At 56.6% G+C, this 24,900-nt stretch overlaps 1 protein-coding gene across 2 annotated transcripts in view; it reads right to left on the minus strand.

The window, feature by feature from the left end:
• Positions 1 to 24,900, minus strand: part of GRIK3 (glutamate ionotropic receptor kainate type subunit 3) — a 225,538-nt gene that overhangs the window by 36,460 nt on the left and 164,178 nt on the right. For both annotated transcript variants that reach the window (XM_082686539.1, XM_082686540.1), the window contains exons 8-10: positions 19,968 to 20,075; positions 16,794 to 16,907; positions 7,979 to 8,182 (exon numbers count right to left, since the gene is read on the minus strand). In XM_082686539.1, coding sequence (XP_082542665.1) covers positions 7,979 to 8,182; positions 16,794 to 16,907; positions 19,968 to 20,075 — 426 coding nt within the window. The remainder of the gene's footprint in view (positions 1 to 7,978; positions 8,183 to 16,793; positions 16,908 to 19,967; positions 20,076 to 24,900) is intronic.

Genomic DNA, 24,900 nt, shown 5'->3' on the forward strand with positions numbered 1-24,900 from the left:
GGTGTGTGAGCTCTAGGAGGTCGGGGAGGGACCTGGATCGCACACTGATGCATCCCTTGGGTGAGCTCAAAGTCCGGCCCCAAGAAGGGGCTCAGTAAAGTTCTTTTGCAAGACTGAGCAATGAAGTACCCCCAAGGGTCCCGACCAACCCTGACCACAGCCTAAGGGGACTGAGCTCTGGCCTCTGTTTCCCTGCTCAGCACCCCCGTTCTCCCCGAAGCCATGTGACCCATGCTAATCTGCCCGGGTCCTGAACTCCCCCCAACCCAGGCCTGTCTCTCACCAGTGTTTTTCCAGAGTTAGGCCTCCTCTCCTTGCACCCTGGCCCTTGATGGGTCCCTTACTTCCGGTCTGTTCCCTGAAAGCCCTCACCTGTCCTCATGGCCATCCTTAGGTGGGTCCTAATGACGTCTTCAAGCTCCATATCCCGCCCCGGTCATTGCCCAGACTGTTTGGCCACTCTGGGGAGGGTCCACCCTTTGGGTTCATCTGTGGTCCCCCCAAGCTGTCCTGCTCCATCGAGGACTCTGCCCCACCCCAGGTGAGCTCCCAGTAGGCCTAGCTCGCAAGTGCCTTGGTCCAGGCTTGGGTAGGGGGCCAGAGGTGGGGGCAGGGGCAGAACCTTCCCTGGCCTTGGAAACAGGCCAGAGTTCAGGTCTGTTCTGTATTTGGGAGAATATGGGACACAGTGGGGGTGATGGCCGGTACATCTGAGACCGGATCTTCCTGTCGCACTGCAGCCTGCCTGGAGGCTGGGAGACCATAGTGCATGGGCTCACTGGCCGTGTTGGGAGACATCTTCCCAAGTCTGTGTCTTCCTTCATTCACCCACATGAGCCACCTGACGCTGCATGCCAGGGGGCTGGAAATGACCCTGTGCCCTCCCTCAATTCCTCTGCATGCTGCCAGCCACAGGACAGGGAAGACATTTCAGGAGCTACTCCCACCTCTCCCAAGTCTCCGGCCTTTTCCTCTAGGGATTCCTGGGATAGATCAGTGGCCACTTCCCACCGGTTTCCGAGCCCAGGGCTCCTAGCCCGGGCACCGGTCTGTGAGCCAGGGAAGCCTTTACCTGGACACACCCGTCTCTCAGGACACGTTCCCAGGCTGAAGAGTCACACAGATTCATCCGTCCATGCACTACTGTCTGCTTCCTGCTAGAATTGAGACCCAGAAGCTCGGGGAAGCGATCCTGCCTGTTTGTCCACGGTCCTATCCTCTGTGCTAGCATGGGGCTCTTATCTCAATACATTTAATGGCCAAAAGAATAGCTTCATCACAGGGAACACTGGAAAGAGCAACTTTTGGAGTGGAAAGGTCACCCAGGAAGCACTTCTGCTGGCCTGCCACACTGCAGTTCTCACAGGGGTGCCCTTAGTTACGGGTGGTACCAGCGATGTCCCACCGATGTGTGTGGGACACATCGATTGGTGTGACGCCGATGTCACACTTCTTCAGCACCGTGGCCACGAACAGCCTGGGAAAACCCCTACATAACTTCAGAGCCAAGGCCAGGTGCTAGGAAATGCCTGTGTAGACGGAAGGGTCACCGACCCAGGCTTCATATACGGGTCCCCGAGCTGCTGGACGGCCAGCACTGAGAAATGAAGTCGGTGCCTTTCCCAGGCCTGAGAGAAGGGTCTGATTCCCAAGTGCCAGCAAAGGCACAGCAGGGCGGACGTCCCCTGCTTTGTGGCACACGATGGGGGCGGCCCGTATGTCTGTTCCCACCTCCAGAGGAAGCTCCCTTCCCCACACCGTGCGTGACCACAAGGCAGGGGTCTGCCCAGGCCTGGCCCAATGCTGCAGGCCTCCACCCAGGGACCTCCGTGAGCTCAGCTATCCAGTCCGTGCTTCGGATAGCTGTCCCTCAGTTTCTCTTCCTCATTCTCCGGTCTCGGCTGAAGAGTCACTCTGGCAGGGAAGCCCAGTCGTCTCTCCTGGTCTTATACCTCCCAAGTCTCCTACACTGCTCTATGGTGCCAACTGCTGTTTTAATACAAGTCAGCTTGGGTGATTCACTGTTTGTTCCCATGGGTGGGGGTGAGGGGCGAGGGGCAAGGGCCATGGGCATCTACCTTGGCTGCTCCCATCTCTCTAGTCACCACCCCGAGTCTGACATATTGCGGGGACTGGGTTCGGACCCCTGCCCTTGAGCACCAAGTTGTGGGCTCTGGCCCTGACCACCCTCATGTAGGCACTAGTAGACACTCACTTCCGACCCGCCCAGCCCGCTGAGAGGGTCCCCGGGGGTTCCCATGCCTGCCGTGTCAAATCCAGAAACGCCTGGAAATCAGGAACCTGTGGAAAAACCTCTCCCCCCACCACATCTCCCCTCATCCTGAGACACACTCTGCAAGTATTTTCCAGGGTGTCGACTGAGGGACTGGTCCCACTCAGTGCTGACGGGATCAATAACAAGTTCTTGCTTCGGCGTTCCACACCCCTGCTCCATGTCCCTGGCCCTCACTCGCTCCCTGGCACCACACCCCAGAGCTAGGTGTTAGCATCTAAGCCTCTTCCTCAGCCTCTGCCTGCTGTCCAGGAGCCCAGCTGAGACTGTTCCAGAAAAGTCTGTGGAACGAATGAAGGAATAGTTGACCCTCAGCAGGGTGCAACTCTCGCTCCCTCTGACTTTCCTTTCCCTCCAATCCCCCTTCACTCTGGAAGCGCCGTTGTACCTGTGCCTGGACTGTTCTGGCCCTGGGTTGGCTGGACCCCGACCTCTAGCCAGGCTTCTTCCAGGTGTTTCCCAGATTGGTCCCTGCTGCCTGGGTCCTGGCAGCTAACAGTTCTTTGGTGAATCACAGTGTGGCCCGGTCCTTCCTACATCCCGGGCCTGCTTCCCTGCCCCTTCTCAGGCAGCTCAGGGTCACTGCCCTGGCAACTGGGCTGCCCTCCCAGGAGTCCACAATCACGTGCCCTTGGGGAATCCCCTGCCCTCCACTGCCCTGTCCCACCCAGGCCTCCACCTGCCCCCAGAGAGCTCCCAGCACATCTTGCTTTAAAGGGCATTGGCCAGCCTGGAGGAGGTGGTTCGCCAGAGCCTTTCCTGGCCACACGAACAGGGGCTTGGGGTGGCTGCTACCAAGAATGCATGGAGGCCAGAGCTAAGATCTGATTACTGGTTGAATGGCAGGGGACACCATACGTGATGGGGCCATAGCCTTGACACCTGACCCTCCGCAGGCACAGGATGGGAAGTTCAATGCTTAGGACCCCACAGCCTCGCCCCTGGGGAGGGTGTGTGAGTCCATGCACTCCCTCACACACCCTCATTCATCGACACCTGCTCCATGTGCCTGGCCCACGCCGGGTGCTCAGGCAGCAGCCAAGAGCTGTTCATCAGGCGCTCACTGTCTGGAAGAAGGGTGGGGAGGGGGGATGGGCCCCTGGAGCGATGCCATCCCCTCTGCTCAGCACTCAGCATGACCAGGAGGTACAGGGGATGTCCGGACGGTGCTACTTCTCTCACAAGGGAAAAGATGATAAGCCCAGGCTACCCACGACTGCTCTGTGGCTCCTCCCCGTTCTAACCCTTGTCTTGGTCCAGCCTCATCCACGAGCCAGGAAAACCTCCTCACCTGCTCTAAGTGAGATGTGACAATGGAGAGAGGAGAACCATGGCTTGCTGTGACTTGGAGGGCCTGTACGCATTCCCTTAAGGCCACGCTCCTGCTTCGTCTCTGCCAAACCGGGCCCCTCTGATTCCAGGGCTTTGGAGAGCAGCCAGGACAGGATTCTGGGCTCACAGAGAAGAAAGTCCCCAGCCTGGGGCTGACCCTGTCGCTTGTGCCTGCACGCGGATGCCATTCACCATGCACGCCTCTCCTTTGAAAAGCTCCCTGCCTGCCACGTGTGACCCTGTGCCCACACCTCTCCGGGAACCTCTCCTCCTTTGGCCTCGGTCACCCCTGCTCTCCTGGCTCTCCTCCTTCCTCTCTGGCTTTGGTGGCTCCGGCGTCTTGTGGAGTCCTCGTTTTCCTCTCTCCTTATGCTTCCTTGTCGTTCGGGTCCTCCCCAGGGTCCCATCTGTCCTCGGCCTCCTGAGGTCCCCTCCAAGGTTGGGCTGGTGACTCCCAAGCCCTGAACTCCTGCTGTCTCCTCTGACGGCCCAGTTATATGGCCAGTCACCACCTCCCAGCCCCTCAGTCCCAGCATGACCTCCGTGCCTCCTCCGCTCCTCGATTTGGGGATGACACCGTCATCTTCCCAGCTGGAATTTCACACCTGTCCTGGTGCAAAAATCTTCCCTGTCCCTCACCTCCCTCATCCAGCCCATCTACCAATCTTCCCCATTCTCCCTTCCTGTCACCGTGCCAAGCCACCCAACTCGTCCCTTCCCAAAGCAGCGTTCCCTTCTTTCTTTCCACCACGCTCTCCTTCACCGGGGCCCCAGCCACGGCCTCCAGACTGGCTCCTGGGCAGCCCCACCACAGTGATTTTCCTCCACCTGATGCTCTTGTCACTCCCTTCCAGCTGTGTCCACCCCTGTAGCTCTCAGGCTGAAACCCAAATGCCTCCGCTTAGCACCCAGGACAGAAGCTCTGGATGGCAGGTGTCAGGAAAGGCCAACGTCCCCAAGGGGAGTAGGGGGATGATGCCTTGCCGTGTGCCTCCGCTCTCTGTGAGTCTGATCACTGTGAATCAGTTTCCCAAGGTTTCTGTTTGGAATCAGAGGGGCAAGGTTTAGATCCCGGGTCACTGTGGCCCACCAGGATGATCATGGCCGGGCCCGGCCACTGCGTTCATCCACGTGTGTACTTTAGACAGCAGGGCTGACCCTGGAGGGAAGGCCACAGGACAGCGCCCAGGGGCTGCTCACGTACTGAGCACCAAGCCCTCTGTTAAGCATCTTCAGGCCATATCTCATTAAATCATCCTACAATCCCTGGGAGGAAGGCTTTTTTATTACTCCCATCTCATAGATGTGGAAAGAGAGGCCAGAGAGATTGCGTACGGGCTAGACCCGGAATCTGAAGTCCTCTCTCTTGGATTCCAGGGTCACTAACACACCTGAGAGTAATTTAAGGCACGGACGTGGACGTAGGCAGAATACCTTTGAGAGAGGAGAAATGAGAGGGAGCGGGCAGTAAAGCTGGGGAGAGCAAGAATCTGCGAGAGGCGGGGTGACAGAGAGCGAAATCACTGCTCCGTCCAATCTGTCTGTTGCTCGCACCATTGGAGCCCACTGAGCGGGGACAGGGGTGCGAGGAGTGTGTCAGCAGGAGGGGTCACACCCCCACCTGTCCCGTCTTCCTCCGTGAGCCTGGATCCCTGGAAGGCCGTGTGGCATGGGACAGAGGAAGCAGAGTGCCCAAGAAGGACCTCTTAAGTCCTGCTGGTCAGAGGCTCCACCCAGAGCCTCCAAATGGGCCTCGGGGGGCAGATTCTCACAAAGGTAGGCATTCATCACTTTTACGTCTGCGTTCAGATCCCTAATAAGGAAGTAATAATATTGCCAAGCCTTTACCACGCTATCTATGAGCTAGCGAGAAGACTAATTATCTGACGACACTAATAAATGGTTATGATGTTATTAAAAATGGCACCAAGCTAGGATTAATAGGCTCATCAATTGTAGGGAATCGGGTTTAACAAGGTCCCCTGCCTGTCCCGTCAGGGCCCGCGCCTTGATGGATACCGCGCTGCACGGAGGCCGCAGATGAGGCCACCTCCCCTCTTTTCCCCAGCAGAGGGTCAGCTGAGAAAGGTCTGGCTTACTGCTGAGTGTTTCTGAGCTGCCCCCTCACAAATGCTCTTCAAAGCCTGGAGATGGAGATGCTGTGGCCACCAGGACTGGCGCCGGCCCTGCTCCCTTCCACAGGTGGCCCCCACGCGCCACGGGACCGCCCCCCTTCCCGGTCCAGCCTACCTCTGCAAACAACAGGCGCTGGCACCCACTGGGACCCCGCATTCCAGGGCCCTGGCACCAAGCAGGAGTAGGGGAGCTGATAAATGGAGATGCCTCTGGGGCCTGCTGACTAATTTCCATAATAATTATAGTTATTACTAATAATGGTGACAACACCACTCCCTTCCATTTACACTGGATTCCACAATCTAGGAGAGCTTCCCCACCAGCTGTCTCCTCCCAGCCGCTCAACCTGCTGGGAAGAACACAGGGTGGGGAGTCCATATTCAGTGTTCGTATTCTCGATGTTGCGTTAGAACCTAGGAGCCCGGGGACATGAAGGCCTCGAAGGAGTAACCGTACGATACAGATAAAAATAAGAAGAAGAGGACCGACAGGGTGCAGAGGACATAACGCACGTGTGTGAGCTTAGCCCTCACGGCCTATGGGGCTGCCTCTATGACTGTCATTCCCGTTTTACAGATAGGAAACTGAGACAGGGAGAGGCCAAGAAACTTGTCCAGGGGACGTGCGCAGAGTGGGAGTCAAGCCCAGCCCAAGTTCGTGCTGGTGACCGACCAGAAGCCTCTCCCACCAGCCTTCCACTGAGTTCTGGAGGCCCTAGGAAATGAAGGTTTTGCTTGAGCCTTCCCGCTGCTCCCTCCCCTCCAAGGCTCTAGGTTCCCTGTAGAGTATCTCCCCTGCACAGTAACAATTCCCATGGCTGGTACTTTCCATGCCAAGATCTACACTACAGGAGCCTACTTTGCCCTGGCTCCTGGGGTCAGGATGGCTCTTCGCACGGGTTGGAGCACAGGGCTTCCGAAAGCAGAGAACCTCCAAAGACTCTGCCGCTTTGAACACCACTTACGAGCCGTGGGTCCTCACTGCTCTCTGCCTCAGTTTCCCCATCTGTAAAATGGGTGGTGGGAGCAGGACCTACCTCACGAGGATCTTGTGAGGATAACTGAGGGAGGAGAACATAAGGGGTCTGGTATAGATCAGGTCCTGGCATTCGTTAGCAGCTCTTTGCTGACAGATACCTCTGGAAAGCTGAGGGGCCTGGGCGGAAAGGCAGGAAACGTTTGCTACGGGCCAGCTGAGCCTGTGCAAATGGCTCCTCCTTCCATTCCTGCAGCAGCTGCGGGAGCTCTGATGGTTGTCCCTTCCTCCTATTTTAGATGTGGAGACACTGAGACTCAGGGAGGTTGACGAACATTCCTGGTCATACACCTACGAGGTGCTAACATGGGGCCAGAACCTGAGTTCCCGCGGACCGCATCTGCAGGGCACCTGACAAGCCTCCCTCTTCCTGAGGCCTTGTGGTGGGCCACGCCCTGCTCCTAGTCCTTCCATCCAGGGTCACAATAATCCTCTGAGGAATGACGCCCATTCCAGAGATGGGAAGTCACTTAGAGAGGTTTCTCCTCACGGGCCCCTACTCACACAGCTGCTGAGTGGGGTACTGGCCCTCGAACCCAGGGCCCCTGCCTGCCCCCGCCTGGGGCGACCCTACACTATGGCTTCTGTCTTCCTCCCAGGGTCCCACAAGCCCCAGGCCCCTCCCAACAGCTGCTCCTTCTTCCCAAAGCCCTGCCTGGCTGCTTCCCCAGTACTCTCCCTCACCTCAGGCATAGAGCTCCCAGCTGAGCCTTGCCTCTCCCCTCGTACAGCCCTCAACTTCCTGCACCACCGGTCTCTCCCCTGCAGCCAAAGCCACTCAAGGCAGGGACAGACCTAGCTCTGCGTCCTGGAGTTTGGGAAGTGTTTTGTACTGGCGCCTTTCCCACGTGACTGGGACAGCCTTTGGTCTCCCCCAAAGGAGCGAGAGGCAGCGAGGAGCTGGGGAAGTCCTCCCAAGTGAGCTCACCAGATACCGGCGGGAAAGACTCAGTCACAAGGGGAGGGGGGTAGTGCACGTGGGCTTGTGCGGAGGCCAGTGTCTGGATGCTGGGGAGCACGAGCAAGGAAGGTGCGTGGGAGTGGGTCCTTCCCAAGGACCTTTGTCTCTATCTCCCCTGCCTCCAGGGCTCTCACCTGCTGGGATGCCCCACCCCAACATGCACTGGACTTGACCACGCCTCCCAGGGCGTCCCTAGCCCCAGGGGCTCCCTTCCTGCTTACGTGGTCAATGAGCTCCTTGATCATGCCATTCCACTGGCCCTTGTCGTCCTGCGCCCCGTACTTGCCGTCCTCCACCAGCCGGATCTCATAGGAGAAGCCTAGGATATGGGCCAGCTCCTTGAGCAGGTCGATACAGTAGCCCTCGAAGCGGTCATTCCCGAACAGGGTCCTGTCAGACTTCCGGAACATGACGAAGGGCTCCTCCTGCAGGGACAGACGGGAGAGGGGCTGACAAAGGCGGCGTGGGTCCGGGGGAGAGCTTGGTCTGGAGCCTCTGCTCATCTGTACTTTGTCGTGGCCCCTGGCACGAGGGGGGGTCTTGGAGGGTATTTATGATGAACTGTCTGACGGTCACAGAGCTGGTAAGGGGTGGGACAGGCATTTGGACTCAAAGCGATCGGGATTCGAATCCCATGCTCTCTAGCACACCATCCGTGCAAGGCCGGCGGTTCTCCAAGTGTGGTCCCCGATCAGCAGTCTCAGGGGCACCCGAGAACTTGTGAGAAATGTAGATTTTCTGCTGCACGTGGACCACTGGGCCTGAAACTCTGGGGTTGGAGCCCAGCCATCTGTTTCAAGAAGCCCTCCAAGGGAGGGGCGCCACCATGGCTTAAGTCTGTTGAGCATCCGACTCTTGATTTCAGTTCAGGTCATGATCTCAGGGTGGTCGACTGGTCCCCTGTTGGGCTCCACACTCAGTGGGGAGTTTGCTTGGGATTCTTTCACTTCTTCTGCCCCTCCCCCCACTCACTCTCTCTCTCAAATAAATATATAGATCTTTAAAAAAAAAAAAAAAAGAAATGCAGCCCTCCAGGGGATTCTGATGTCTGCTCTTGCGTGAGAACCCTGCCACACCAGACCCTCCATCCAGTACGCTCCCTGACTCCTCCCCCTGATATATTTCTGTCCTCCCGAGGATCTCAGTCCCCAGCCTGAGGATCTGCTGGGTAAGTGAGGGATGTGGACCTGGGTTGCACGAGGAAATCAGCAACTGCCAGCGCCTGTGGAGGGCCTAGCCCACAGCCCAGCAAGGGCCTGCTGGACAGACAAATGGCATTGCCTCATTTAACCTTGATGTCACCCTGCGGGGGGAGGGGCCCACAGTCCCACCTGACAGATGCAGAGAGTGAACTCACGAGGACGCGTGACTGGTGCGAGCTGAGCTCACACCATTACGCTGGCAAGGAGAGCATCTGAATTCAGGTGGGTGTAGCCCTGAAGTGCACATTTGTAACCCCCTCACTGAGCCAGAGGCCCCAAGATCCAGGGCACCTCTCCTGGTGGGTAAGGGGCCCTCGGCAGGTAGCTCAGTAGCCAGGACACACATCCACCTGTCCCATCTCAGGCTCCCTCCCTGCCTGGCGACCAGGAGCCAGCAAGGGGCTGTGATGAGGGCACAACTCGGTCTGATTTCTCATTTAGAAACAAGCTCTTCAGAGAGCCTGGGTGGCTCAGTGGGTTAAAGCCTCTGCCTTTGGCTCAGGTCGTGGTATCAGGGTCCTGGGATCAAGCCCTACACTGGGCTCTCTGCTCAACAGGGAGCCTGCTTCCCCCTCTCTGCCTGCCTCTCTGCCTACTTGTGATCTCTGTCTGTCAAATAGATAAATAAAATCTTAAAAAAAAAAAAAAAAAGAGAGAGAGACAGAGAAACAAGCTCTTTGCCTCCCTGCAGAGAACTGGGGGAAGAGGCAGGACAAGACAGTGGGAAGTTGCCATTGACCTGGTCTAGTCTGAGGTCCACAGGGTGAGAACTGTGGGCTCTGACTTGGCAAAATCCAGGCCTACAGCAAGGACCCAAAGTCCAGGTCAGTGCACAAGTCCATGTTTCTACGGGGTCCACCCACCCAGCTTCACCGACAAGTCCCCATCCTCGGGCCATGGTGGATGGGTCACCCCTGAGCCAACTCAGTGTCTTTCTGAGCTCCTACTATGCACCAGACACCAATTCAGGGTCTCACACAGGCTGTTTGATTCAGGTCCCCGAGGCCTGCAGGACAGATGACATCACACCCATGCTGCAGATGAGGAAACACGCTCAGAGATGGTCAGTAAGTTGCTCTAGGTCACACAGGAGTTGAACTGCAGTCTGATAGAGTCTGGCTCCCCTGCTTCCTGTCTGCAGCTCCTGGCCTCCTCCTGTGCCTTAACCTTCCCCAAGGTCACCTTGGTACCCCCTACCCCCTTACCCATGTCAGATTGCCTCAGGTCCTCAGCCAACAGGTGATAAGCAGTAGCTGGCAGAGGGTACATGTACTGGGAATCTCGTGTGCACAGGCCCACGAGAAGGGCACACACCCAATTGTGGAGGCCTCTCATCATCTGTTGACCAGCATGGCTATTCCTTTGACACTATGGGCCCCTGGGGACAGAGTGAGCCATGGAAGGCCCTGAGAACACCCTCACTGGAGATCCTCCAGAGCAGAAACCCACCAACATCCTCCTGCTGGGCTCCCGCTGTGGTAGGAGGGCTCGATTCTCTGCTCCTGGTCCCTCAGTACCACCCTCTTTCAAAATCCTAGTCCCACTCTAGGACTCATTTGCTCTAGATTTTCAACAATCCTTTGGGAAGATTCAGAGGAAGGATGGGGGAGCGTGTGTGAACCTCCAAGGGGTTCCTGCCTCTCCAGGAATTCTGAGAAAAACCATCTCTCAGTCTAATTAGGTAGAAGATATTGGGCAACTGACCCTTGGTCCTCCCCCCGCCCGCTCCACCGGACCCCTTTCCCTGGCTAGAGTCCATGCTGAATCTCTGTGCCTCCCATCCCCACCCTGCAACCAAGTGGGCAGCTCACAAAGTTGGTGAGAAGAGCACAGGTGGATCAGGGAGGGGCAGGGGTTACCTGGAGGGAAGGGGGCTGTGGTTAGCACAGACACACGTCATTATGCAAATCCGTCTCTGGGAGGGTGTTGCCCCAACCCTGGCATGCGGCCTGGGGGCAGGAGCCTCAGGAACCCGCCCCTCCCCCTGATCCTTCTGGTCGGACATTCTTGTGCAGTGAATGAAGTATACCACTGTCCGAGTTGGCCCTGATGTGAGCTCAAGAAAGAACTGGAGAGAAGGTACTGTCTCTCCCAGGAGAGTGGCCAACCAAACACACTTCCTGGACAAAATCGACCTCCTTCTGTAAAATGGGGAGAATCCTGGACCCCACCAGACAGGGTTGCTGGGAGGAGTAAAGGAACCAATCTATGAAAAGCACTTACAACGGCGCCTGGCAAAGGTAAGCTGCCAATGTGATCGACGGATGGATTTTTGTTAATATCGTTACCGTCTTTCCGTGTGCTGGGTCGCCTGTGCCTGCAGTGCCCTTTCCAGCCTAGAGACCATGCCCAAGGTCAACAGAACACCCTAGCTGGCCCTGGAAAACCATTTCAGGGAAAGGTCCCTGAGGTGGCTTACTTCCTGACCCTCCCTCCACACCCCTCCCTGGGTCTATTCTCTAAAATTAGCACTTCCTTTGTGAAGCCAACGCAGCCCCAGAATCTATACATCTCCATATAAATACGCTGCCTTCGGAGCAGCTGTAAAATGCCATTAATTTCGGGAAGTGCTCTGCGGATGGCATACATATTTAACAGCCAAAGCCCAGAGCATTAAAATGGTGCTCGCCTTAGTAATGTGTCTCTAGACCTGCAACATTTCCTAGGGGGTAATTCTGAACTCCGCCAACTACTTATTCATGGACTATTTCACAATTTATTACTGGAAATGTCCAGACAGCCAATTCACAAGCTCTCTCGGCTGCTAATCGATTGCTCGGTGAAGGTGCCCTCAATTTCATAACTTCACGCTCCCCTATTGCTCTGGGAGAACTGCCGTAGGAGCAGGGTAATATTTCTCTTCAACAAGTCACAGGAAACAGGGGTCCAGAAAAATAACCTTTTCCGACTTTTCGCGGCCAGAGCTCTCTGTCTGGTTTCTTTCTGATCACTTACACCAACGGGAGAGCCGGGCCGTGTGCTAAGCTTCTCCCCTGGCTGCAGGACCTGTGGAGTTGGAAAGGGGTCTGTGGGGAGAGGAGGATGCAAGGGTGAGCTGCCCGGCACCCGCATTACCAGGCTCCCCTCTGACGCACATTCACACAAGTGCACACCTGTATACACAATACTACCAGCACGGGTGTACCACGTTCTCGATGTTCTGTCTGCCTGGCCCTGCTTGGCCGCAGAGGCTGAAGGCTCTGGACCCAAGACCTTGCCTTCTGCCTGTTAGAACCAGGACAGAGCACTGGAGTCCTGTCCATCCCAGAGGTGGGGTCTAGAGCAGTCCCTGGCCTGGGACCGCCCTCCCAGCCCACACACCCTGGCCTTCCTTGGCTTCTCTGCTTCTCCTGTTGCCCTGTGCTAGGGGTTCTGCCTGCCTGGCCGTTGAGTCTTATGAGGTCACTATGTGCACAGGGCACAAATACACCCACCGGTGTGACTCCAGACACCCGTGTGCGGCTGGTCCAGTCCCGCACCCACACACGCACCCAGACGCTGCTTTCTTCAGCAGCCTAAAGAACTCTGAACCTTCAAAGGCAGGGCCCCCAGGAGTGAGACAGGTGTGTTTTCTCGGCATGTGAGCTGAGGTTGGAGTGGATGAATTTTTCATGAGCCCATGGGAGAGCAGAACCAGAACAGAAGCTGGGGCTGGGCAGAGAGGGAGTGAGAGATGGGAGGCTTCCAGGCTCTCAACCTCAGACACGGGGAAGGCCATCTGCAGCTCTGAGGGCCAGGGTGGATGCAGTTAGGGCTCCGTCCATCTGTGTGCCCAGGGTAAGGCAGCCTTTGTTCTTAACTCCAGGGTTAGGGATAGGGGAGAAGAGGAGGCAGGTGTCCAACAGCCCACAGGGAACTGCGCCCCTCCCCTGTGCCCAGACTCCAGGGAAAAGAGCCAGCAGAAACCCCTCTCATTAAGGGCCCAGCCCTATTCTCCGGGGGCAAAGCAGTCGGATCTTCCTGAACCCAGCTTTGGTATCTGCCTGTCACTCAAAGTGCCGTTTCCCAGACAACACCCTTGCAGGCTGGCCCCCCTCACCACCCCCCCACACAGTGCTCTCAGCAGGAGATGCTGGCCCTGTTTTCAGGCTGCCAACCGCTGGGCTGGGTTTTCATCCAGAGCAGCTAGGGCTAGGCCCCTTTTCACAACTGGCGCCCCTGCCCCTAAGAGCCTCAACCTGAGAGCACCGCCCAGGACTCCAAGACAGGTGGACCATGCTGAGACTTTCAGGAGCATCTGGACCAGCTCAAGGTTTTCAGGAAGGAGGCCCCAGGTCCGTCCATGGGGGAGTGGGCCTCTCTCTCGCTCGGGAGACTGAGGACATTTTCAGCTGGGCACAGAGAGTTTCTCAGAGACCAGCGCAAAGACTGTGTGTCATAGCCCGTCCCCGTAGGGGATCCTCCAGATGTTTTCCGGGCCATTTCTCTTCCTCCAGGAAAGACTGGACTTCTCTCACTGACCCACAGGGAGAAGCAAACCCTACCCTCCGTGAGCTCTGGGCATCGGGGAATGCAGAAAGCAATCATGGGCCGCCCCCTGCCCATGCGAGTATCTGACACTGCAGGATGGGGTTAAGAGTGCGCGGGACATCGACTTGGGTGGGTGAGCTGTGATGTCAGAGGTCAAGGCCAACGGGGGCGGGGGTGGGAGGGTGGGGGAGGGAATCATTATGATGTCAGGCCGAGGAGCGCAGACTTTGAGCAAAGCAGATGATGAGGTCGTGGTTGGGTCTGGAGTCTGTCTTATCAACGGGAGACCAGAGATTTGAGGGACACAGAAGGTCAAGGTCACAGACCCTAACGCCTTCAGGGGCCCTGAAGGCCTGTCAGGAAACAAGGAAGCAAGAGGCAGGGTAGTGTTGACCATGGTGGGGGTGGCAGGTTCTACAGAAGGCAAGTCTGAAGCCTCTGAGCTACCCTGTGCTGGGAAGAACCTCTGCGGTCATGGTCGAGGTCATGGTCAAGGGGCAGTCTTCAGTGAAGTTCAGGGCTCAGGGGTGGACAGAAGCAGAGGCTTTCTCTAGAACACTCTGCATACTGTACTAGACCTGAGCTCCCTGGGGCCTGGATGTGTGATCAAATTTCAGTCATGAGGAACAACAGCAGCTCTCATTCCGCATGCACTCGGTGCCATTCAGATTTATTAATCCCCCAGACCGACAACTCCATGAAGTAGATACAATTAGTACCACCTTTCTTTTTCAGGTGGGGAAACAGAGGCATGGAGCAGTTAAGCAATTTCCTGGGGTCACACAGCTAATTAACTGGGAAGCCAGGGCTCAGACCCAAATGTCTGTGCTCACAGTCTTGCCCCTGCACCCCGGTCACACTGCAAGTCCCTAGCGGCTGCTGAGCTAGTGTTCGCCCGGATGAGGGGCAGCGGGGACAGATAGGGCTGGGTGCGGGCCATGGGCCAAGAGGGGCTTCTCTCTTTCCCCATCCCCAGGGGTGCCTGAGAGCCAGCAGAATGCTGCGGTGAAACTTCCAGCAAGGGACTGAGTGCATCAGGTTGGGACCTTTGCAAGAAACTGTGAGTGTTGATCAAGAGGCTTCCAGAAGGGCATAGGATGTCTGCCGGATCCTGCCACTGCAGGTGTAGACAAATTCCGTGCACCTTTGCAGAAGGGTTTCACGCCCTTGAAATCAGGCTGCTGCTGCCATTTTAGCAAAATGCACGTCCATGGTCTTTCAAGGTGTGTGTATCCGGTTTCCTTCCGGTGTATTAGGTCTAGCCTGCCGCTCCCTTGAGGGCATTGTTTTGTGGCTGAATCATCTCGGCCCACATCATCACCCTGCTTCCTAATCTCTCCGAGCACACTCATTTTACCTTTCTTAATCTCGTCTTGTGCGAAGTGTTTTATTTATATCTCACACTTTATGCAGCTCTGTTTTTAATCTTTTACCACCTTTTTATTATTTTATTTTTACCCTTTTATATTTTAGCTTTGTCACACTTTTATCCTTTTGCTTTCTGACATTTCGGTTTTACATTTTTTACCTTGTCTAGCTGGAGCTGTTAATTATTTATTTTAATTTCTCGTCTTCCGTGATGGCTTCCCTTTTCATCTCGTGCCTTATTTTCATTTTTCTCATTATTATTTTCCCTTTCACCTTTTTCTTTTGTTCCCTTTCTGTTTGTATTCACATCAATACCCCTTCAATGGCTCATCAGTCTTTAATCCCTTTGCTCTTTTTTGTTTGTTTCTTTTTAATCTTTCTAGATTTTTTTTTTTTTAACAATTTCTCCCCTGTTCCTGATGAAATCCTTTGACTTATTGGTCTCAGGAGTCTGATTTTTATATTTTTTTTATTTGGTCAATAAAGGCAGGTGTTGGTGTTGAGGGCAATGCTGGGGGAGGGGAGGGGGGCTCATGCCCAAACCTGGGGAGGGGGAGCAGGCATCTCCCAACCCTCCTGTCCTGACTCTGTCACCAGTATGTCCAGAACCACTGTGAGGGCTCCATCACCTTTGACACAAATCCTCTCAGTGGTACAACCTTGGACACTGGGGGTGAGGCCCACGGGCTACAGGTGCTCCCTTGATTACGTTGACTACACTGGTGTCCCTGGTGTCTGCCGCTTACTGGGAGGATGGGGTTTACCTACCATGCCCCTTCTTGCTCCGGGGTGCCTACCACTTGTCACCAAGCATATGTCTGGTGAGTCACACTAGAGGGAGGGCACAGGACCGTTCCGTGGTGCCCAGTTGAGCTGCCCCTCCCGGCAGTGGCAGGCAGGTGGGGCAACTGTATCCCGGCGCCCTGGAGGGGTCCTGAGCCGGGTGTGCAGCCCTGCTCTCTGGGTCCATCCCAGGCAGCCTTACTTGGTCCGAGCCCTCCAAACCCGGCTGAGCCCTCCACTCTATACAGGATTTGCTCTATTCATATTCATGCATTTATTGTATTGTATGTGCTTAATTATAAGCAGTTATAAGGAGAAGCTGACCAAAATTGCCCTCCAAAGATCTTTGGTCAGAAGCTACTGGGTGGTGATCAGGCTGCCTCTCCCCAGCATGGCCCAGCGTGGGTCCCCCAAAACGGTGTTGCGTCTCTGAAAGGGCGGGTTCAGAGTCTCTGGATCCCCTGGAGGCCTTTCAGAAAGGGCTGGTGCACAGGGAGGGGGCACAACACTGGCCAGTTAAGAGGGCAGTGACGTGGGTGTGTCCTTCTGCCCATGCTGAGTTCCAAGGTACAGAGAACCTCGGAGATGCCAAGAGCCACACCTTGGGGCAGAAGGAGGCGCTCTTCGGTTTGGGGAATGGAGGGAGGACGGCAAGCTGAGTGACCATGGACCTGAGCTCTCGGGATGGGTACTGTGGCCTATGGCCTGTGGGCTCCCCGTACTGGCTGGGCTCTCTGGGTGTGGCCACAGCACCCACCACAGCTGGGGGGACCCCTGAGAAGGGCCTTTCCCTGGGAGCTGAGGTGAAGAGGGGGGGCCCAGAGTCCTGGGGCAGAGGGCAGCTACCCTGTCTACCCCATCGTGGTTTGTACTTGGGCTCAGGGGTGGGTGGGTGGTGGGAGATGCAAACACACAGGCCTCTGCAGGTGGGCTTCCAAGCAGATCTCAGACAGGTGTGAGGACCAGTCTGCCCCGCCTTTCGGAGCAGGCCACTGACAGCCACCCCCTGGGGTCTTTGGCCTGTGACCATGAACAAGTTACTGTGTTCCAATGACTGCGGGGCTTTCTGAGGGACCCTCTGTGTTTCCACAGCACCTCCCCCACCTCCCAGCCTCGAAGCAGCCCCGAGAGATGCCCGGTCTGTGCTGCCCAGTCTGGGTCCCTCCAGCCCATCCCTGGCTCACATAGTCACATAGGGGTGGCAGGCTCTTACCAGCACAGTGGTGACGATGAGCGATCTGTTTGTCAGAGAGTCTGTGACATTAGGGCCTCGGCCTTTGGCGACCTCCGTGATGTTGAGCCCCTCTGCAGGACTCCACACACCCACCTGGATGGACAGACAGACAGAGAACAGGGCCTTCCAACTTTTCTCCACAACCACAAGGCTGTCTGCTCGTTCCCCTTCCTCAGGAGCATCACGAGGTAACATGCTGGGAGCTGACCTTTCAGACCACCCAGTTGCCTCTCTTCTTCTAGGAGGAGGCCCTTAAGGTGTCGAGTCTCCTGAATTCTGCCACCTACCCCCCTTTGCTGGCAACCCCAGCACAGCTGGTGGGAAAATGCAGAGGAGAAGGTAAGCACAGATACAGCCTGGAGACCTCAGGCCAGCCAGAGGTGGAGCAGGTGCACTAAGAAATCAGAGGTCCTGGGGCAGAGGTACTCCAAGCCTGGTGGGCCTCCTCTTTCTGGGGAAGATGCTGGGCACCCAGTCACTTACCCACTGGGTCTCCACTCAGGTGCCACCTCCTAGAGCCACGCAGCCTCCATAGCCGGGAAAGGCCTGGGGCCAGGGAGATGTTCGCTAAGCATTTGTAGAATGAGTTAACAGCGGAGGAGATGTGTCCCCTGCAGGAAGCCAGGCCGGGCAGCAGCGGGTCTTTGTAGCCGTTTTGGGGATGGCAAACCAGAGTGGAGGGCCCTCCCTGCGGGCCAAGTTTGGAGGCAGTTTGCTTTGTGGTTTTACTCGTAAAGTGGGCAGGTGGGGTGGGGTGGCCAAGGTGGCATCGTTGGTGTCCCCACAGTGCCCTGGTGGCTACGAGGCCAGAAGCTGGAGAAGGCCAGGGAAGAGCCAGCTGACTAACCCTTCTAATATCCGGGGCCTTGGGAAGGTGCTCTGCTGCCCAGCTCTGCTCCTCTGCTCTCAAGGATGGTCTTGGCATGCCTACTCTGTCCTTGGCCTAGCTGGGGGGCACTCAGGAAACTTAATCAATTAAACAGAGAGGCCGAACACAAACATCCCATTCAGAGAGCTGCGCAAAGCAGATAGCAGGGGGCCTTGTAATTATGCCTGGGTAATTCTGCCCTAATCCTCCCAGAGCCATGGGCGGGAGCTGGTGGGATCAGCTGTGACCCGGCTTAGCAAACAGAAGCCAGGGGACAAGAGGCAGGTGGCTGTGTTTGGGCTTAGCACCCTCTCCAGGCAGGATTTCTGTCTTCGCAGAACCCCCCAGAGCCCAGAGGAGGATGGTGTCAGAGAGGCCCTTCTCTCAGGTGCGCTGAGCTCACGAGGGGCCCCAGCAGCCCACCTGGAGACCCCACAAACATCTGTCCAGAGGTTCCTGAGCAGCTGGAATCCTGTCCCCCACAAGCATCTATAACTTCCAACTGTGAGGCACCAGGTGCCCTGGGGACGTATGAAGGGCTAGGACCGAGGAGTCCCCAGCCCCCACAGAGACTGTCTGCCCTAAGTCCAGATGGCTGTGAGTAGGGCCGTGGGAGGGCTCTTCCTGGGTGTTAGCTGTAGTTGCTCCGTCCCTGGGAGAAGGCTGCTGGGATGGGCTCAGAGAGGGAGAGCTGTTACAGTCCACTGCCAAGGTCTGCTGCAGGGCTGGCAGCACCTAGTGGGGGTGTCTGGGTAGCCGGAAGCCCTCCTCAGAATTTGAGGCCAGCCCCAGAGGCCAACAGCTGACAGAGCACAAATGAGACCCCATTTGAGTGGGAATCACTGCAGCGACACTGGCAGACGCGAAAGGGCCCCCCTGCGCGGCCAGGTTGAAGCACGAAGCACTGCCCCATGAGAACTTGGACCAAGAGGTCTCCCTGATTTTAGGAGCAGAGGCCGCCGCCCCTGTGCCTCAGGGGCTGATGCTGGATGTGGCATGAAAGAGTGATAGAGGAGAGGTGGGGTTTCCCTGGCTGCCTCTGCCCAGGGGCCCCCAGAAGTCTATGGGGAGACTCAGAGGTGAATGGAATCAACTTGGCCATGAGGTACAACCCAGCCACAGCCAGGTGTGTGCCTGACGGAGGGAACCCAGGAGACAGAGGCCACTCATACAAGCAGGGAGCCCCAAGGGCAAAAAAGGGGCCCGTGGGAGTGGGTGTGAATGGGCCATAGGGAATGTTCTGGGGGCTCGGAGCCTGGGCCTGGAAAGGCAGATTGGGTTATTTCTTAGAGAGCCATAAAGGCCCAGGTGAGAGGCTGGGGTTTCACTCGGCGCTGGGAGACCACGGACACCAGCGGAGCAGGGCAGGGTCGTGCTCTGGGAAGCTGTGCACCCATGAGTGTGTGTGTGTGTGTGTGTGTGTCTGTGTACACTCAGGAAGGCGGGAGGCTCAGGGTGGAGGTGGAGAAGCCAGGGTGCTGAAATCATCCAAGGGAGAGGCCTGACCCAGGTCAGACAGCGGGGGACGGGAGAGTAATCAGGGCATCCTAAAGGTGCATAAGCATCAGAGCCTCCCTCTCTGGGCTTTTGCTCCCCGCACTTCGTACCCTCACTCTCAGGGCTGAACAGTCGCCCTGGTGTGAGAGAGGGTGGCCGAGCCTTCGGGCCAAGGTCTCAGGGATGTGCAGAATTAGGGGCTAATGTGGACTCTTCTCCTCAACCCGGCAGCCTGACTTGACAGAATAGGTGGATGATTCCCAGAGAGCAGAACTGGCTTCATTATAAACATTTGCTGGTGGCTAGATGGAGGCCTCAGCCCCAGAAGGGTCTACCATCGTCATCCAGACCCCCGGAATTACTGAGGCCTTAGAAACCAAGAGTGGAGTGTTCAGAATCCATATGCTTCAACCTGTCTTCAAGGATAAGAACCAACTCTGGTTCTCACATAAGCAATCATGTTGCTTAATTGTTGCTTAAATGCCTCCAGGGACAGTGAGCTCACTACTCCCCAGGTAGGCACCTCCTAGTTGTTGAAGTTTGTTACCCAAAGTCAGGTCTGTCCTTCTGCCTCCTCCTTAAGCTTTACATTACTGTTCCAAGGTTAAGCACCCCCGGGGGGCCTGTGCTCACAGGGTGACCGCTGGGTTGTCAGCCATGGCCACTGTGTTCTGCACCCCTCCAGCCCAACCATGCCTTCAGGTTCTCCGAAGGGCCAAGGCACAGGCCATGCCAGGTCATGTCGAATCCCCCAGGTCTGGTCCCTCCCTCTCCTGAGTACCCCGTACCTTCTCCAGGCCGTCCTCCTTCAGGCTGATGATGTCCAGATCAAAATCTGTCCGTAAGCCACTGGTTTTGTTGAAAACAATCCGTCCAGTTAATCCTTCCCACTGAGCCTGCCGGAAGGGAGAGGGCAGAGCGGCAATTCCTCGGGCTCATAAATCATCATTCGGTACAACTGTACAATGCTTCATTTTAATTACTCTTTGCACTGATACTGTTCCCCCAAGACCATGATTAATTAATAATCACCTCCATCATTGCTCGGGCTGTGGTGCGAGCCAGCGATTTCCATAAATTCTATTATGCTCTTTAGCCAGCGTTACATTTGCACCTTCTCGTGTACAACATCGATCTCAGATGCACTCAAATGAGCCCCCGCCTTGAAGCCATGAGGAGGGGGAGCCCGCGGCAGGTCCCCAGAGAGGGGCAGGGAGGCAGGCGGGCGGCGTGGGGCAGGAGAGACCTGCACAGAGATGGGAAAGCCTAGGGGCCAAGCCAGCCCCGGCTAGAGGACCAGAGGCTTGGAGGAGAGCAGGAGGAGACAGAGAAGTCCCCTGCTCCTCTGCTCCATGGGGTTATGGTTATGAATTTGGGGGACAGAATGCCAGGTTCAACCACAATTTGCTGTGTGACCTGGGGGATTACGCTCACCTCTCTGTCTCAGGTTCCTCAACTACAGAATGGAATCCGTAATAGTACCAAAATGGAATCCGTAATAGTACCAAAATGCCACGAAGGAGGAATGAGATAAATTCTGTAGAATACTTAGAACGGTGCGCGGTACTTACCCGGGGCCCTGGACAAATGGCAGATTTTTTGATCTTTTGTTGCCATCAACATCGCTAACACTGAGAGTCTCGGGTTCAGAGAACACCCCGGACCCAAGCTGAGGTCTAGATCGGAGTAGGTGATCTGTGGCTGACCGCCCCAATTTCCCCGCTGCCTGTTCTGTTTCCGTAAACAGTGGATTAGAACGTGGCCACACCCACGTGTTTACTTATTGTCTTTGGTGGCTCTGGCCCAGGGACTGCAGGCCTGAATAGTTACAAAGAGACCATCTGGCCCACAAAGCTTCAATATTTACTCTCTGGCCTATGATAGAAAAGATTTGCGGCCTCCTTTCTCGAAAATACCCTTCCGGGGGGGCCCAGAGTTTACCTGTGAAGTATTTCCTACCGCTTAGAGCATGTAACCTGCCGCCTGGTGGGCAGGCCAGGTGAGGTCACCATCCCCATGTCACAGACAAGGAAGCAGCCCGAGGGCAGAGCGCCCGTCATCCAAGCTCGGATCCCCGGGTCCCACCTCCCTCCAGGCTGGAGCTATGTCCTTTCTCTCCCTTCTCCGCAGAGGTGGGAGGCCGCAGGCGCCCAGGTGAACGTCCGCATGCCACGGGCTCTCTATGTCTGGGAGAACAAACCCACGCATTCTGGAGTCCTTGAGGACCAGGGGAGCTGGGGGCTGATGGGACTGGGAAGGAGGCGCCAGAGCATGCGGGGGTTTGGAAGGTGCGGGAAGTCCTGAATATCGCAGTCCCTGCCTTCCCACCGTCCTGTTGGGCTGGCAGGAAGGGCTACTAAAGATGGTGAAAGTTCCCGCCACGAGACCTGAGCTCAGACAGGAGAACAAAGGCCCAAGCAGGAATCTGAGACCCCCATCCCGGGCTCCTGTGGACCAATGGGATCCCGATGAGCGGCGGGATATCCAAATAAGGGAAACTTGCCAAAAGACCCCTGAGCTTTCCCCAAGACCCCTTAAAAGCCCCCTCCTCCCTGCTTTGGGCGCGACTTCCGCCACTCTGCTTTCCAGAGTGGCGGAACCTCGCCCGAGGGTGCCCACCTCCTCCCAGCGCAACTTTCCTGGCTCCCCTTCTCCTGAGCCCTGAAACTTCGCCGGAGAGCGTTTTTAATAAATCTTGCCTTGCACCCACTTTGCCTGGTGTTGTGTTTATCTCGCCGGAAAAAGCTTTACACGTCCTTAGTCCTTGCCTAACCATACGCGGGTCGGGATCCCCTGTAGGTTCTGAAAAAGGTTTCGGGGCCTCTCCTTGGCCGAACGCCCATGACAGTCATGCTTACACTCGCAGCGTGACAGCCAAATTCATGGGATCATGGATCCCTGGAGCCACAGTGACGCCTGTGGGGCTCTCCAAACACTTGGGCAGCTCCAAGGCAGCGTGGGAAGACTGAGGCAGAGAGGGGTGGGGCCCGGAAGTGGTCCGGGAGGTTGTTCAAAGAAGATCGACAGAATGTGATCTAACCTCTCCGAGCTTCGGGAAGGGGAAATGACCTGTTTCCTAGGTGTTTAAAAAAGATGCATGAAGTGCGTAGCAAGCGCCTGGCCTCCGCACCCGTGACTGTGTGGTCTATACTGCTGTTTCTCCTTTGTTGCTTCCTTTCATGGAGCGCCCCTGGACCAGGGCTGGCGCTTGGCTGGGAGGAGGGCTGGTTACTGGGGCCAGGGCCTGAGGCCTCAGCAGAAATCCCATCACAGAAAGCTAACCTTCTTCCCGGAATGCACTGATTTCGTCTCATGACATTCCTGCCTGGTGGGTGTCACTGTCACTCCCATTTCATGGTCCTAGACCCTGAGGCTCAAAGAGGGACTGAGCTATACACAAAGTCCCACATCATGGTGGTGCAGGGGAGAAGCCCGGGAGGCAGGAACAGAGCTGAAGAGCTTGGCCTCACCGTGCCCAAGTTCTGAGGGAGAGGCTTCTAGAGCCCAGGGGGTCGGAAATGGGGCTGGGGACAGAGATGGAAAGATCAGAGAAGGTGAAGACCACTGTTTATGGCTTCACAGAGCGGCTCAGCTTCCTGTCGCTGAGGGCTGCCTTCCCCTACTCTGCACCCTCAGGCTCTCTCCGGCCCCCCAGGGAAATCACAGCAGGTGCCTTCAAACCTGCATTCAGAGCCAGAAGCCTTCCCCCTTGTCAGCTGTGAAGGAATGAAATGCCAGCCAGGGCGCGGACTGTCGGTGGGCGGGCAGCCGGGCGGGCGGGCAGGGCAGGGCAGGGCAGGGGCCGCTGGCAGCTCCTCCCCGTGACATTTCCCGGCCTGCCTGCCCCTTCCAGCCACCGCTCAAGACTCGCTAAATGAAAGATGCTTCACACGCTCTGAACTTCGGCCTGGTATTTTCCAGCTCCTCTCGGAAATGCCAAGTCTTTAAAATGATTTACTGTCACACAGTCAGATGGGGGAGACGGGCAGCTTGGAAATGGTCAGAGGGAAGACGGTGTGCTGGGCTCAGGCGGCGACTCGGGTCCCAGGCTCCAGCCGCTGTGGCACTGCGGGCAAGCCACGTGGCTGCTCTGGGCCTCTGTCTCAGATGCAGGTGACGCGGAGATGTCCCTGAAGGGGCTCTTGTAAAGGAGCGTGAGTGTTGAGAGCCACTCACCTGGCCAGCAGCCAGGAAACAGGAGGTACACCCGGGTGAGCCGGTCAGCCCCGCCGGGAGGGAGAAGGGGGCCCCTTCCTCTGGTGTATACCATGACGAACCTGGTCCCCTCAAGGCTTCAGAACTGAGCCTCAAAAATTCCAAGAAGTGAGGGGGCAAGCAGGGTGGGGGTTCCCCAAAACGATGTGGCCTGGGGAGCCTCATTAGCTAGAAACCTACCTGGGAATGGGAGGCCACAGCGAGGCAGTCATAGTAACAGAGAACATAGCAGTCGCCCCTCTGCTGAGTATTGACTCAGTGCCAGCCTCTGGCCTAAGTGCTCCGCACACACACCCTAACTCACTTCCTCCTGTAACAACCCTAGGAAAGTCTCCAGAGTACAGAGGCAGACCTAAGGCACAGAGAGGTTCAGAGCTTGTCAAAGGTCACACAGCTAAAAAATGGGTAAAAATTCAAAGGTATTTTTGTGTGGCTCATAAGGGACCCAGGGTTGTGGCTTGGGTCACCGACCCCCTCACTCTGGCCTCTGGCCCCTCTGCCGGATGCCTGCCGAGGAAGGAGATACAGCGGGCTAGGAGTCAGGCCTCAGGGCTCCCAGAGAACAAGTGGGTGATCCCCCAGGGTAACCAGGCCTGCTCAGGTCACTGGACAATCAGCCTTCTTCTGCAGTTTTGAGGGGCTGGGTGAGAAGGGACTCTCATATTCCCCTTATGCCAACACAGCTGACACCGGATGGAGCCCCTTCTGGGCACGAGGGGAGCCAGTGGCAAGGACTTCATGCTTCCCTCACCACGATGGGGAGAGGATGTTTGCCATGGGAGGAAATGGACGCTCAGGGAAGTCTAGGAACGCGGGTGAAGCCACACCTCCGGGAGAGGCAGAGAGGAGCTCCACGGGCATGTGCGTCAGACTCTACAGCCCACGTGCCATTCCCCTTCCTTTAGGCGCCATTCCCAAGCAGGGATGGGGTCCCCGGGACCTGCGGGAAAGCCACCCTGTCTGCTGCATGTAAGGTGGTGGTTCTCTTCACTATACACTCTCCTAGAGCTGTCTTCCTTTGCAAGTGGGGTACGTTCCGGAAGACGAGGACTCAATTCACATCTGCTCCCTCCTGGGGCTGTGAGCTCGGTGAACGCAGGGGATCATCTGTCGTGGCCCCACTGGATCCCCAGGCCTGGTGCCCAGCAGGCCCACAACAGCCGGCTGCTGAATAACAGAATGAGCACTCAAGGCAGCCTGACTCACGGGTCCGGTGTGACTGCCACGGAGCCATCATCATACACCCCTTTCCAAGGGCTTCTCTCCATGGCACCTGGAGTCGCCTGGGCATGGTCACTCCTCTGACCCGGGCTAACCCTGCCCCGATCTCCTCTCCGAGCCTTCTTGATTCACCATTTACTGGGATTTGACTCTGCCCATGTCCTGGCAAGATACTCTGTGGACAGTTTATATACCATCTTCTCAACAATACCGAGGCCAATACTCTTTATGCCCATTTTACAGCCAAGGAAACTGAGAATCAAAAGATTGATCCTCTCACCCAAA

The sequence above is a fragment of the Mustela nivalis genome, assembly GCF_964662115.1.
Source record: "Mustela nivalis genome assembly, chromosome: 10".
Lineage (NCBI taxonomy): Eukaryota > Metazoa > Chordata > Mammalia > Carnivora > Mustelidae > Mustela > Mustela nivalis.